This window comes from Vicugna pacos, chromosome 2, assembly GCF_048564905.1.
Source record: "Vicugna pacos chromosome 2, VicPac4, whole genome shotgun sequence".
NCBI lineage: Eukaryota > Metazoa > Chordata > Mammalia > Artiodactyla > Camelidae > Vicugna > Vicugna pacos.
In genome coordinates, this window is record NC_132988.1 from 95,812,351 (window position 1) to 95,827,698 (window position 15,348).

General features: G+C 37.8%; 1 protein-coding gene across 3 annotated transcripts in view; it reads left to right on the forward strand.

Annotated features, from left to right (window-relative positions):
* ARAP2 (ArfGAP with RhoGAP domain, ankyrin repeat and PH domain 2) overlaps nucleotides 1-14,396 on the forward strand; it is a 162,737-nt gene extending 148,341 nt beyond the window's left edge. For all 3 annotated transcript variants that reach the window (XM_031686924.2, XM_072945370.1, XM_072945364.1), the window contains 3 exons: nucleotides 329-392; nucleotides 5,824-5,958; nucleotides 11,298-14,396. In XM_031686924.2, the coding sequence (XP_031542784.1) occupies nucleotides 329-392; nucleotides 5,824-5,958; nucleotides 11,298-11,681 (583 nt within the window). In that variant the 3' untranslated portion in view covers nucleotides 11,682-14,396. The remainder of the gene's footprint in view (nucleotides 1-328; nucleotides 393-5,823; nucleotides 5,959-11,297) is intronic.
* Nucleotides 14,397-15,348: the final 952 nt, after the last annotated feature.

Here is a 15,348-nt window from a genome sequence, read left to right on the forward strand (position 1 = left end):
TCAGAGTTTCTGGGGGAAAATATTTTACCATTATGTACCTGAAAAAGCAAATGACATTGACCTTTTTGCCTTTCCAAAAATATTGCTGATCATTTTTCAACAGCTCCCTTTACCTATGTCTTGCTTAAATGAACATATTTACACTATTATTTTGGTAATATACACTCAACAGAAGCCTAAAGCAGCTTGTACTGAAATACTCCCATTTTGATTACATTACATCATTGATCAGAAGAAACTCCAAGAGGTATGATCACTTACCAAACAAATACACTGGAGAATCCCATTGTCTTCTTGAATTATATATTTTATAAACCTTGTTTTGCAGGCACCTGTGTTGTGATAGTTCACAAACTCAGATGGAGTGGATGACCAATGTCTTTATTGCCCAGGTATGATGTCTGTTCCAACCATCAATTATAATAACTGTTTAAGGAAAAATGTCCATGTGGTGGTGCTTTTCAAAGAATTCTTCATGAGTTTTATGCACATACTTTTTTTTCATTCATTTTTTAAAATATATGAGAATACAGACTTACCCCTTACTCCTTGAAAGAGAGTTTACTCTTTGTTGAGGCTTTGTTTTGCCAGCCCAGCAGCTCCTTAGCTTGCAAGAGGTGCTTCAAGATGGTCATATAAGAACGAGGGGCTTGTCTAAACTGTCATCCCATTGACCTTTGTTTAGAAAATGTGTTCTTTTCCTTCTTATTCTCCCCATGGCCTCCTGATTTTCCAGAAACAAGGATAGGAATGTCCATTTCTTGAATACATACTGCATGCTAAATACTTCAAAAGAATTAATTTGTGTACTCCTTGCAACAAATTGTGCAAGATTATGCTTATCAGGGAACAGGGATTAACGGAGGCTCCGTGATTTGCTCAGGACCGTACATTTAGTTAGTGCTTTAAACCCAGGGGCGCCAGGGGCCGACCCCTGTTCCCATTCCCATTTGGCCTCCCTAGAGGAGGACTCCCCCTTGGAGGGACAGTTAAATAGTCCCCTTAAACAGGGGACTGGTTTCTTCCCCAGCCTTGTCTGGCTGAATGCCCAGCAATGCTTCCCCTACCAGAGCACTGAAGTTCACTGGTGACAATTAAGTTGCCACTCTTTATTACTCGGGATGTACTTCCCTGTTTCTCTTACAAGTGAGAAGTTAATTCACCCCAGAATCTTGTCCTTATTTGTTTTGAAAACCATTTTCTCTGTTCATTTAATTTATTAACCTTTCCAGTGGTTAATAAACACTGCTCTTCACAGCCTGACTCTACTATTACTGCCTGGGAATATGTTGCCAGAAAAAGACCGGCTGCTAACTTCTTAGAGGCTTTTCTTCTTTTTTTGTGAGATTTTGTAAAAATTCAGATATTCAAGTCCTACTTAAAAAAAAAAAAGGTAGATTTGAAGTATTAGTAAAATTGGAACCAGAGAGTCTAAAACTGTTTCAGTGTTGATTTATGGCATAACTAAATTTGATGTTTTTGTTTTTATAATTGAAGTCAGTAGACTCTGTAGTTGAAAAGAAAGGTGTAAATAGCCAGAAGCAGAGGTAACTCTCACCACCAAGTTATTTCTCCCTGCCTCACCTGCCCTCCCTTGTTGTGTTGACCCCAGAGACTCAGCGCAATTACATTTCTTCTGTTCATTCCACTTCTTAAGATTAAGGTAAACACAAAGGTCCTTTTGGATTTGAGGATTTAATGGTTCACCTCCATAGGAAAACAGACAGGAAAGTAGCAAATGTTAATATATATGTTAATACACACATATCAACAGTGAGTGCCCCTTACAATGAGTTCTTTGTGGTGCCTGAAATACTTTTCTAATATCCATCCCCATCCTCCCCCCTGCCTCGAAAGTCCTCAGCCTACATGTCACATTCTCAGAGAAACCTTCCCTGATCTTCGGACCAATTAGACCTTCAGGCTGCAGGAACCCTTAGCATCCTGTACTTGAACATTGTAGCTCTAGTTTAAAACCATTTGCATATTTAGGTTTTTCAAGTCTGTCTTTCCTACTAAAAACTCCATGAGAGGAAGGACTGTGTCAGCCTTATTAAAACTACATGTATATCCGCATCACAGAGCCCAATGCCTCCGACAAAGCACATGCTGTTAGTGTTTCTAAAATAGGAAGGAGAATAATCTGATACAATTTCTAATAGGTATTAGTGTGATGAAATGATAAAATAAGCTAGGGAAGAGAAAGCCAGCATGACTGATGTAAGGAAGGCGCTCGTTGAGAAAGCCTCTCAGGGGATCCTTTCTGAGAAGCTGACAGCTGTGCTGAGACCTGTCTGAAGTGAGGGAGTCAGGTATCCAGGACAGGAGAGAACACTCCAGGGATAGGGGCCAGCAAACCCGAGGTCCTGACATGTCATCCTCTTGACTCATTCCATGCACATCAGGAAGGCCTGAGAGAGGATGTCAGAGATGAGGAAGGCAGGGGGCAGTTGATGTAGTCCCAGTTCGGAAGTCTGAGTGGGAGACAAGGGAATGATATAATCAGCTTACATTACTTAAAAAAAAATTGTGGTTCCTTTGTTGAGGCTGCACTGGAGGGGGTCAAGGATGGAAGCAGGAAGAACAGCTCTGTGGAAGATGGCAGTTCACACTAGGGTGGTAACAGTGGATCTGGTGAGACATATTCAGATTCAAGAGTATCTGAAGGTAGAGGCAGTACGGCTTACAGATTGATTGGCGATAGCAGTTTGGGAGGAGTAGAAATCAAAGAAGAGTCCTAGCTGTTTAACTTGGTCAGATGGTGAATGTAGGTGACATCATCAGAGATGCAGAAGAACATTGAATGTTCTGTTGTGGCCATGTGAAATTTGAGATGCTTATTGGACATACAAATGGATAGGCTGATTAGCAGGTTAGGTGTCTGAATCAAAAACTCAAAAGTTAAAAGTATGGAGCCGAAATGTAAGTCTGGCGGGAGCCAGCATTTGGGTTGTACTGGCATGCCATGAGGGGATTGGGCGAGATGAGAGAGAGAGAGAATATAAGAACGAGGGAGAATAAGAATGCACAGTCGCAGAGGGGAGGCTGTAGGGAGAGAACATGAGGAAAGACAGATAAGCCCTAGGACACTGCCAACTTTCAAGGTCAAACAGAAGAGAAAAAAATGAGCAAAAGAATGAGAAGCATGGAGGAAGAAGGAAATCAGGTTTTGGTTGCTGAGAATTCTATCAAGGAATTGAAGGAGAGAATGTTAAACCAGCAGAGGCTCTGAGCAGACATAAAGCAACGTGAGCAAACACATATGTTCATTATTGCTGAAAAAGTCATTATCCCAAGGAGGGTGTGACCCCTTGGTCCTCAGATTATTGGCTCAATTCTGATCCACTGAGCAATTACAGATATGACTGGAGAAGCGTTATTTGTAATGAGAAAATACTGATTGGAAGAGATGTTTATATGGCCTTAAATGTACATTTCATGGTGGGAAAATGAAATTCTTGAATGATTACTAATAATTTTTTCTTGTTTTTCCTTTAGTTTTTTATTTCTTATTGATGTATAGTTGGTGTACAAGATTATATGAATAACAGGTGCACAGTATAGTGATTAAAAATTTCCAAGGTTATATTACATTTATAGTTACTATAAAATACTGGCTGTATTCCCTGTTTTGTATACTATATCCTTGTAGCTTATTCATACCTAATAGTCTGCACCTCTTAATCCCCTTCTCCTACTGCCCCTCCCCCTTCCCTTTCTCCACCAATAGCCACTAGTTTGTTCTCTATATCTGTGAGTCTACTTCTTTATTATATTCACTAGTTGGTTTTATTTTTTTAGATTCCACATATAAGTGATATCATACAGTATTTGTCTTTCTCTGTCTTAGTTATTTCATTTAACGTAATAATACCCTCCAAGTCTATCCATGTTTGTTGCAAATGGCAAAATTTTATCCCTTCTTATGTCTGAGCAGTATTCCATTGTATATATTTGCCACATCTGCTTTATCCATTCATCTGTAATGGACACTTATGTTGCTTCCATTCTTGGCAATTGTAAACAATGCTGCTATTAACATTGGGATGCATGTATCCTTTCAAATCAGTGTCTGTGTTTTTGGTTTCTTTTCGGATATGTACCCAGGAGAGGAATTGCTGGATCATATGATAGTTCTGTTCTTATTTTTGTTTTCCATGGTGGCTCCCCAGTTTACGTTCCTACCAAGTGTATGAGCCTTCTCTTTGTCTCCACATTTTTGCCAACATTTGTTATTTGTGTTCTTTTTAAATTAAATCAGTGAGTCAGGGGGGGATATCAGAAGTGTTGGGGCAGAGTAAGAGATGAGCAGTAACCTTCAGAAGGTCGGGAACCCAGTGGTACCGTAGTAGAATGTCAAGGGAATGCTAAGTGCTCACTTGAAATTTGAGGGTAAATTTAAAAGTGAGATGAATCTCCAGACTGATCTTCATCATTTTGGAGGCACCAACAGAGTAAGTTAAATGGGGTTTAACTAGGGCTTGGCCAGGCCAATATTATAGAAAGAGAAGCAGCAAACGGCTTGAACATATTGCAAGGAAGTGAGCATACTGATTGACCATGAAATCCGAGGCAGGCTGTGAAGGAAGAAAGAATGTGAAAGGAGAATGGGGTAGAGAAGAGACTGAAGGTCTCAAGAAGTCTAAAGAATATTTAGAGCAAATGAAACTAAACTAAGCTAGCTGGAAAGGTAAGAGGTCAAGGTCAGACAGTGAGCAGCAGACCCATGTCTACTACAGCGTTATCCACCACAGGCAAGGTGTGGATCAGCACAAAGTCTAGCAGTATGCCCCTCAGTATAAGTTAGCTGCTATTACGTAATGAGCACACAATCAACATCTGTTGCAATTAAATTTTTTGGCTGTATAAAATGTGATATTACAATACAGATTGCAACCTAAGAGTTAAAATTTGTTCTATCTTAACAGAAGAAAATAATGAGTAGGTATTCAGCTATATAATTTACTAGATGGTTTTCATTTCATCAATAACATCTCTAAGCTTCTCAGTATAGTTGGTATTCTGTATTTCTTTCATAGGTTGTCATCTGAAAATCAATTTGTTTTTCCCAACTTCTGAAAAGTTAATCTACCCTGAGGGGTAGAAAAATTCTTTAAAGGTTTTCCTTTCATATGCATATCTTACGGATTTATCATTTAAGAGCTTTCATTTTTACCTGTGGGTATTTCTCCACTTCGCAAAATTAACTTTTCTCCAGTCATATCTATAATTGCTCAGTGGCCAGAATATGTAGTCAGTAATTTGAGAACAAATGTACCACATGTTCTGTTGTACAATGTACAGTGTGAATGTCTTGGTATAAGGTAGCAGTTCTTTGGAACTCAATTAGATGAAAGAGTAACATCTTCCCAAAGATCACAAAGATAATTGTCCTGACAGTCATGCCTTAGGTTGACTTGGGGGTATATGTAACGTCAAGTTATTTTTACATGAAAGTTGTCTTTGTGGGAAGAGAAGATGAATGTATAGTCATTTTGACTCCGGGGCCTAGAAATGTAGACAGGTGTATTACATTTGTTGGTTTCCTTAAACATATTCCCCCTCATGGTTTTGTAAGTAGTACAGAAGGCATGTATTTGAAACCTAGAAATTGAACTGAGACCTCAAAGCTCAGTTCACTTACGAGTTTTGCATCCTGGAGTGGTGCCGCCACCAGAGTTAACATCATAATTACAACGGGGTGCCTCATGGAACACAGAGCATCTGACTTGGACGTATGGAAAAGGAGCCAAGTGACTATGTAACCTGGTGTACCACGTGGTATAAATCACACACCAACAGCAGGAAATTGTGTTTCCACAGCATGAAAATGATATATGGCCACCAGCTGGAAAGGAGCGAAAACGTTCTATCACCAAAAATCCCAAAATCGGAGGTTTGCCTCTAATTCCCATCCAGCATGAGAGGAATGCAACCCAAGCCCGGAGAAATATTGAGGTAGGTTAGGATTTTATTTGTTTTCCCATTAATTATAGCATTTGTTTTCTTTTGTCATAAGGTGATCCAATGCATTAATTACTGCATTGGTTTCAAAACCACAGTAATAATTACTTTGGAAAGCATAGTAAAAATCATATCCATCAAGAAAACTTTATGAATAACCTTGTGCCACTCTTTGAAGTTTTGTATTTTATTAACTTGTCTTAAATGATTAGTTTTAATAATGTCACTGACCACTTGATTACATATGCACAGTACTGCTTTTTTTTTTATCCCTAAAGTAGCCAAGAATGTTAAGTATGTATACAGAAGTTCTCGTGGTGAAAATTGCAGTCTCAAATTAGTCTTCCAAGTTCACATGTAACCTCCTTAGAATGAGCCTGTGGCAGAATATGTCTGGAGACACTGTGACTAGACTTTCCAGTAAGACAATCAAATTCCAGTGGTTTGGGAACCCATGGGGTGTCTCAGTTCATTTAAGGGAACAACAGGATGACCCCTGAGCATCAATAAAGAAAATTTGGCATCTTTCATGAAAACTGCTATTTGTTTTCCTTCTCACCTTAAGGGCAGGGTGAACATAAAGAGCATCAGTCTTGATTCAGGAAAGGACGCAGGCTGTTTACACTCAAAACTGACCCTTCAGGACTAGCGCAAGTTTCGATGCCTTAGATGAGTTCCAAAAGAAAAGCATGTAGAAGATATTATTTCTTTTTAGAGCCTCTGTTTGGGATTAAGCTGTGTGTTTCTTGCTTTCCAAACAGGAATAACTTTTGAAGGATGAAAGCCATTTTAATTTAATGATCAGATTTTTTTTAAATGTTTTACCATTTCGAACATTTATTCCACTGTAATATGGCTCTCCTCTAAAAGATAAAAAGCCTTGAAAATAATGGCTTATTTCCTTCGCTGCCTGCTCAGGCCTGTGCTGATATAAACACAGGGAAGAGGAAGGCTCCCAGGAGCCCAGGCGCTTGTCCCTCCGGCCATTCTGTGCTTACAGGTTTCTCTTGGCAACTGCTCTGCAGAACCGTGGCCTCCTCAGCTAATCTAGAATCTTCCCAGGAACCCAAGCTGAACCAGTGAAGAAAAGTAGGGGAGTAGATAACCCCAGCTTCTACCATTGCCTCGTGATCGATTATGGAGCAAAGAGAAAGATAAATTATTAGAATCAAATATATTAACCAGTATCCAGTATGGAATTGAGACGATGATTTAATATACAGTAGTTTGTTACTTAATCCCAAATTCAGAATTTCAGAGACAGTTTTTTGTTTCGTTTTGTTTTGTTTTTTAGCATACTTAAGATCAGAAATTTGGTCAACTAAAACTAACAAAATTGTTAAAGGCTTTTAAAACAATGCCATGAAATACTAGTTGCTTGAAAACATATGAGTAGTTAAACTAAGCCAAACTTTTTTGTAAATTTGGTAAATGTGGTAATTCAACATATTTGGCAAAGAACATTTTTTAATATTTAGTATTTTTCATTGAAAAACATTGAAAGTTTAAAAGGAATTAAAATTACAGTTTTTCATATGAACCATTAAAATATTATAGAATTAGATTAGATTTATGTAAATGTGTAAGAAAATAATAAAGTAGCTTAAAATATTACTAAGTAGGTTATATTCATTAGAAAAATGTAGTCTTTATCAATGGATATATTCAAGAAAGATTGCTTTTCCGATTGTTGCCATACTGGTGAAGTTGGTGACTTCCCATTCTGTGATCTCTCTTGCTTTCATGAGGCTCAGTGGAAGGTAGAATGAGGATACCTCATCTGGGCATGGAAGGCTTCCTGGAGGAAGTGACTTCTAAAATTAACTGAGTAAATTAGTAGTGAGCTAGCTGAATAAGCCAGGGGAAGTAAGATGTTGGCAAAGGAAATCATAGATGAAAAGAGGCCAACAGAGTGCTTAAGAACATACAAGCTAGATGCTACCTAGAGAGCCCTCCTGCTTACGCTTGGGTACCTACACTTTATCATTGTGCTCAGCTTTTATCTGTAAGCCTGTAGGGATAACAGAAGCCCTTAATTCATAGGGTGGTAGTGAGGATTAAATGATATCATACTTGAGAATTTATTAGACTAATGCTTGGCACAGAGTTAACACTTATTGAGACAAAATAAAGACCTTGGAAGACAATATGGAATAATTCACTCGTTTCCAAAATTGCCTTTCCTTTCAAGAATGCCTTGAAAGGAATCTGTAAAACAAAAATTATGAGTAAAGAAAATGATGCAGTTGAAGCAGAAAATGGTGACCTAGAATCCTACCCATTAAACACCTCTCTCCCCTGTCACCATCCTGGAGCACAGCTTGACGTGGTGGAAAGAAGACTGGTTTCACACAGGCCAGCCTCGGGTCCTTTCTGAACTCCCACCTGTGTGACTTTGAGCATATGGTCATTTCCTTGGGTTTCTATTTCTGCATGATATATTCTGTAGTGTAAATAATCATATAAAGTATAAAGCATTTAAAACATTATCATGAGAATCAATTAGCGATATATACTTTATAGCAAAGAGATGACATCAACTAATACAGTGACTTCAGTAGTGAAAGTCACTTAAGAGAGTTTCTGCTGTAATCGGTACACTGGTCATACTACGTTTTGCTATCATGAGACCTCCATAACCATTGGCCCCCATCTAGATATAAAGGCAAATATATGTGGGCAGAGGCTAGAGCCTTGTGAGAGATTTGCTCACCCATTCCTGCATCTTGCTCTGACTGTGACAGAGGAACTTTTTTTTTCTGGTGGGAGACCGACTCCTTTTCAGATCCTCATTTCCATTCAAACGGTTTTCTCTAAATGCCCCCTGACACAATCTAGTATCGTCTGGACCAGGCTACCTCTTGCTCTCCCAATTTCATACCTTGTCTTTTAAGAACAGTGCAGCACATAAAGGATGTCCTTCTTTCCACAGCATCAGTGCCCTTGGCTTTCTTTCCCCACAGCAGGCTAAGGCCCTCCACACGCTGCATTGTTCATGCATATCGCTCCCTCTCTCATCTTCTTAACAGTTCACTTCATCCCCCTCTCCCCCCTTCATATAAGCTTATGTCATTTAGGCTAATATTGTAGTTTTACTTGAAATTTCAGCATTACATATATTAATATTTGTCCCCTAAATTCAACATCTAAGAGACTCTTAAAGTCTTTCTGCTGATAGTTGAAAGACAATGAGAACTATTATTACAATATATATAAAACCACTCTATAGCCTTGATTTTCCCTAATAGATGCCAAGTGAAACTGTTTAATAAGATTATATTTTTAATAAAACTCCCAATCACATTCCTATGCTAAATCATCATTTTTACTAATCTCTCATTTTTTATATATTGTGATAAAATACACATAACAAAATTTTCCATCTTAAGTGCACAGTTCATTAATTACATTCACATGGTTGTGCAGTTATCAACACTACCTCTAACATATTCTAATGAAACTTTGGAATTAAGCTAGGAACTAAATAACTAAATGTTTCTTCCTATTGATTTTAGTGTAGAAGAAATACTTATCTATAATGCATAATCCTAATCTTATCAGAAAATTCCAAATTACAAAATACTTATAAATTACATTGATGAAATTGTTTTTATTCAGCTTGAATTTGTCTCATAATTTCCTGTTTTCATCTGCTGGGATTTAGGAAAATAGAACAGAATATTATACATCTGAACTTTTTTAAACCTTTCTTCAGTCACTATTCAGAAGATATTTATTGATCATTTCCTGTATGCATGCTCTGTAATAGGGTGAACAAATCAAAAGTGAAAAAACAGAAACTCTTCTTGCAATGAGTTGACTTTATAGCAGGGCATTCAGACAATCACAAGAGATGAGTGGCTTATCTAGTATATTAGAAAGTGAAGGGGGAGGGTAATAGCTCAATAGGAGAGCGCATGCTTAGCATGCACGAGGTCCTGAGTTCAATCCCCAGTACCTCCGTTATAAACAGAAACAAAGCCAATTTAGCAGGGGGAAAGTATAGCTCAGTGATAGAGTGCCTGCTTATTAGTAAGCACAAGGTCTTGAGTTCAATCCCTAGTACCTCCATTAAAAAATAAATATAATCACACCCCTAAAAATAAAATAAGAAAATAATAGAAAACATTTTTTAAAAAAGTGATGAGTGCTATAGAGAAAAATTAAAAGGTGAAGTGTTGCCTTTTGAAGCATGTTATTGGACATCCTTAGTTACTACACTGTTGATGCTACTCAATTTCATTCTTAATATCATCATTTTCATTTCACTCTCTCTCTCTCCAACATTTGTAATGTAATTAAAAAAAATAAACTCCTTGAGATTTCTTCTGTCTGTGCTTTGCAATTTTTACTAAGGAAATTATGAAGACATTTCTTCAACTCTTGCTTGTGAAAAGAAAGATGACTTCCCCTTCCCGCCCTCACCTCCACCCTGACCCAGTTTGAGGCGGTGAGGGGTAGCCTTTAGCTGGGGCTCCCTACCCAGTACGTGCTGGATTCTCTGTTGTTCATTTTTTTAATCTCACATTTGATTAGGTTGTAGTCCCTTTTGCCCAGTCACGAGACGCCCTGAACGCTAGTGAAGAAAGTGCACCTCGCAACCAGCACAGGTCTTGTCTCAGTGGACCTGGACCCTGGGACCTGCGGGCACTTAGAGTTCACTGAATGAATGTGTACTCTAAGCCACTGATACCAAAGTGGGCTTTAATACAGAACTATGTGTACCTTCCAGTGAGTGTCTTCTGAAATGTGTCTGTGGGATTCTAATAGGCATTATGTGAGGAAAAGATTTCACTAGTCAAATATTTGGGGGAAGAAAATAAACAGAAAAAGAAGTCAAACAGGATTTTCCGCTGTAACATCTCTCAGCTTCTTTAATATGCTAACATGTATTGTGAATCTCAAAGAGGGGCCTGTAGTGCAGAGCATTTCTGAGACTCGCTGGCCACAGAGACCACCTTTTTTCTCTGTGCTTCGGGTACAACACTAGGAATTATAGATGCATGAACATGTGACACGTCCAAGCAGAAGTGAATTGGAAGAGGCAAGTTTGAAACGAGAGTCAATTTGAGTACCTAACTTGAAAGACACCTTTGAAGTGGTACGTTAAATGCCTGTTAAAATGAATTTCCATGGTCTACATTTCAGCTGATTTTGTAGCTCTGAGATCAGTCTATAAATTCAGACATGCTGCTTGTGCCAAAGGAGAGTTAGAACCTAAATCACGGAAAGAAATTCTCATGTAAGAAGCATCAACTTTTCCGTGCAGTGTATTTTTGAAACAAAGTGTGCCAGATCTTGCTTCCCTGTGAGATGTTTCGTTTTATTTTTAGAGTGCAAGAGCAGAACTCGAAAGGCTGCGGCTCGGTGCAAAGTGTGTTCAGGAGCCTGGGGACAGCACCTTAAAGGGGAGAGCTTCCCTTGTGGCCCAGTGCCTGGAGCACAAGGACGATAAACTTCGAAGTCGAACCAGAAAGCATCGGAGTTTCAACTGTCTGGAGGACACAGAGGCTGAGGTCCTCCAAGGGCAACCAAAAGGCCATAGAGGGCTAAAGACATTGAGGAAGACCGAGGACAGGAATGGCAAAGCTACTTTGGACACTAATAATAAGTTACCATCGAAGGTCATTGAGGAGCTGAGTGTGGTTCTACAGCGGTCAAGAGCCCTTCCAAAAGAGTTACAGGGGGAGCAGGTCGTGCAGAAAGAAATAAAATGACTTATGTTGCAAATTATCTTTTTTTAAATATAGTGTACAATGTTTGTGTGCAAACCGGAAACCAAACTATAAGATAATTCCTGGTTGGTGAGATCAGTCTAGCTATCCTTAACCATTTAAAGAGCATTTTAAGCTATATATGTATATATGTGATAAGTGTAAGATTAACCATTTTTTGGTCTGAACAAAGCTTGTACAGTTCAACTGTATTAATAAACCTTGTGTAAGAAGGCATTGGGTTACTCTGAGTGGCCAGCCTTTTGCAGTACAGTTGACCCATGGACAACAGGGGATGGGGGTTGGCGGGCTAATCTGTGTATAATTTATAGTTGGCCCTCCTATCCAAAATCCCTCTGCATTTGTGGATTCGACTAATTGCGGATGGTGTAGTACTATAGTATTTACTGTTGAAAAGTATCCACGTATTAGTGGACCTGTGCAGTTCAAACCTGTATTGTTCAAGGGTCAACTGCAGCTGTCTGTTAAGTGGTGTAATTTATGAGCAGAAATTGCAAACTGTACTGTATTGTATAAAATGTGGTCTTTAAATGACGCCTATGAAACTATATGTAACACATTTTGCACTTTGAGAAACATTGTAAATAAAATTGCTGTATGTCTTTAGGTTTACATAGGGTCCGCCTTAGGGAACAGTTAAGAGAAGGAAGTTGAAAAGGGGGTAGGGTTGGTTTTAGCGGCTGCCTGTCAAACAACACTAGGGTTTTTTAAAAGAGGCAGAGAGTTAACAAATGTCCTAAAAGTCAAGGAGGCTGTTGAGATTCATTCTAGTTCAGTGTTGACTGGAACTTGTTCATGAGAAAGCGTTCCTTACTATGGTTTTGGTACGTGCAACTTTCGTCATCACAGGGTTTTATTGTTTTTGTTTTTTTGTTGTTGTTATTGTCTTACTTTGTATGTTCATTTCTTATTATTTTAAGTAAGGTTGTAATGTCTTTTCTGCAATGCCAGAATTTACTGGACGTGTACAACATATGGCCATTTTGGAGTTGGGGTTAACTTTTAATCTAGTCTGGGTTTTTTTTGTTGTCGTCGTTTTTTGGGGTTTTTTTGTTTTTTTTTTAAATAAAGCAGCAGTCTCCTCCCTGTGCTTAATGATAAGACAAAGCCCTCTATTTTTGTTTCCACATAAAGAGCAGCTACTGAGTTGGTTATTTTCCTCAGACAGTACTACCTAATTATAGTTCACATTAAGGGCATCACTTTTCATCAGTTTCTTTAGAATTTTATTAGGTCTGGTGAATTCTGATTAACATTATTTTATGTAGCCAAGCTTTACTCCTCCCATTTCTTTTTGCCCCCTCTGTTATTCAGGTGTCTTATCTGAATTTGTCTATGTTCAAAAGCCCACACTTCAGTCAGTCCAATCATAGTACAGTAATGTGCTGTTAAATGCTATGAATTGCTTCATTGTAAAATACTGATCACTTGTATTTGGTGGTGATAAGACAGTTTACCACAGGTTTGTGATATCTATTCTTTAAATCCACATAGATTGGAATTTTTTTAAAGAAAGAAACTGCTGGTCAGTTTATAAAATAGGTGGCACTATTGGGCAGCCTTCCTTTGAAGCAAGAAATCATGCTATTTAATGAAAAAAATCTAAAATTATTTATGTTTTATGAAATAAGGAGACGTGAAAATTATGCCTGATAGTGTTGGACAACAGGAAAGTATCTGGATATTTTTACCTGCCTTATCTGAATACTTTTGAAACTTGAGCTTAAAATCGGATAACTTTGGTTTCCCGTCCATTCCTGTACAATTGTCTCCATTTTTCAAGTGTAAGATAAGGGCTAATGATGACATCTCACCTATTTTGAGTAAAAATTAAAATTGTTTTACAAGTCCACTTGAATGTGTGACTGTTTTTCAAAATAACCACCTTCAACTTTTGAAGACAGAGAAATAAGTCAAATAGATTGCCTTTCCTGTTTTCCTTTTTTAAAAATCTGAATTTAATATATACTTCAAGCTAGCTGTCATTTTTTCAAGCACATCAGTATGAATATTATTCCATTTAAAATGATGAATATATGCAAATATGACACAAACAAATTGATGGTACTCATTCACTTCTAAAGCCCAAAAGTTACTTACTAGACATGGCTTTTAAATATTTGATTTCTAAATAAATCATTAACTAATGATTTATCAAAGTGGCGCTGAAAATTCAAAGCTAAGCAAAAGTAATTGAAGTAAAAATATGTCTACATAACTAGATTAGCTGCCAATTTGCATTGTTCATTGGGCAATTTTTAATCCTAAACTACACAAACTATATTGGGAAAGAAATATTTTTGAAAATGCATCAAATTTATTTGGACAGATTGTAATATTGATATATTTGTGTGTTTTCTCAAATTTCTGATAATCACTCTGGGGAGATGATGAAAACTTTCATCATCTTATCAAAATTTACACCAAGACTTTCATATTATTCACTCGACTAAAGACAGAATTAGCTTCATGTGAACAATATCCTGTCATGTGTACATCATCACGTTTATCTCTAATCATTTGGAAATACAGAGCATAGAAAGGAGTCCTGTTGGTAACTAAAATTCATCTGCTTTACATCCCATAGTTATTATTTTTAACAAGTTTTTGTTGAAAATGTTCTAAATTATGTTGTATATCCCTATATTCTCTGCCATGACTGCTATATGTTAAATATAAAGTTTTTAATAATTCAGATACCTGTACAGATTTAAGACTTTTTTGTGACATACTGGATTAAAGTTCAGAATCTAAGTGTCCTTATCCAAGAAGTGGGAATAACACCTTGTAGACTTTGTGATGACTAATATACAAGTGACCCTTGAACAACTCAGGTTTGAACTTTGAAGCTCCACAAATACTCAGATTTTTTTCAACAGCCAATACTACACAATCTACCACTGGCTGAGTCCACAGAGGGAGCCGACTATAAGTTACATGTGAATTTTCAACTGGGCAGAGGTCAGTGCCCCAACCCCAATGCTGTTCAAGGGTTTGAACTGCACAAGTCTGCTTATCCATGGATTTTTTTTTCAATAAATATTCAGCTGGCCCTCAGTGTCTACACATTTCACATTTGCAGATTCAGCCAACTGTGGACTACAAACTTAAAACACTACCCGTGGTTGGTTGAATCTGCAGGTGTGGAACCCGTGAATATGAAGAGCAACTATGGGACTTGAGCATCCTCAGATTTTGGTATCTGCAGCAGTTCCTGGAACCTGCAATCTCTTACAGATACCAAGAGATGACAGTATGTGTATATATATTTATGTGTGGGTGTGTGTATATCACATACCTAACCCATAGTAAATGTTATTTATTAGTTTTTTTTTAGTTCTCACTTGGTCTAAGTTGACACTTTTTACTACTGGTTTTCAGATTGCTTCTAACAGTTTTTTTCTCATTCCTTTAAAAATGTTTGTTATGCAACAGATTACCACAGGTCATAGTCTGAATTGTGTTCCCCCTAAATACATATGTTTAAGTCCTACCCCTAGTGTTCCAAATTTGGAGTATTTGGAGATAGAGTCTTCAAAGAAGTGATGATGTCAAAATGAGGTTAATGGAGTGGGCCCTCATCAAATCTAAATGGGGTTCCTACAAGAGGAAATGCGGATACACAAAAACACCCAGGGCTGTGTTCACA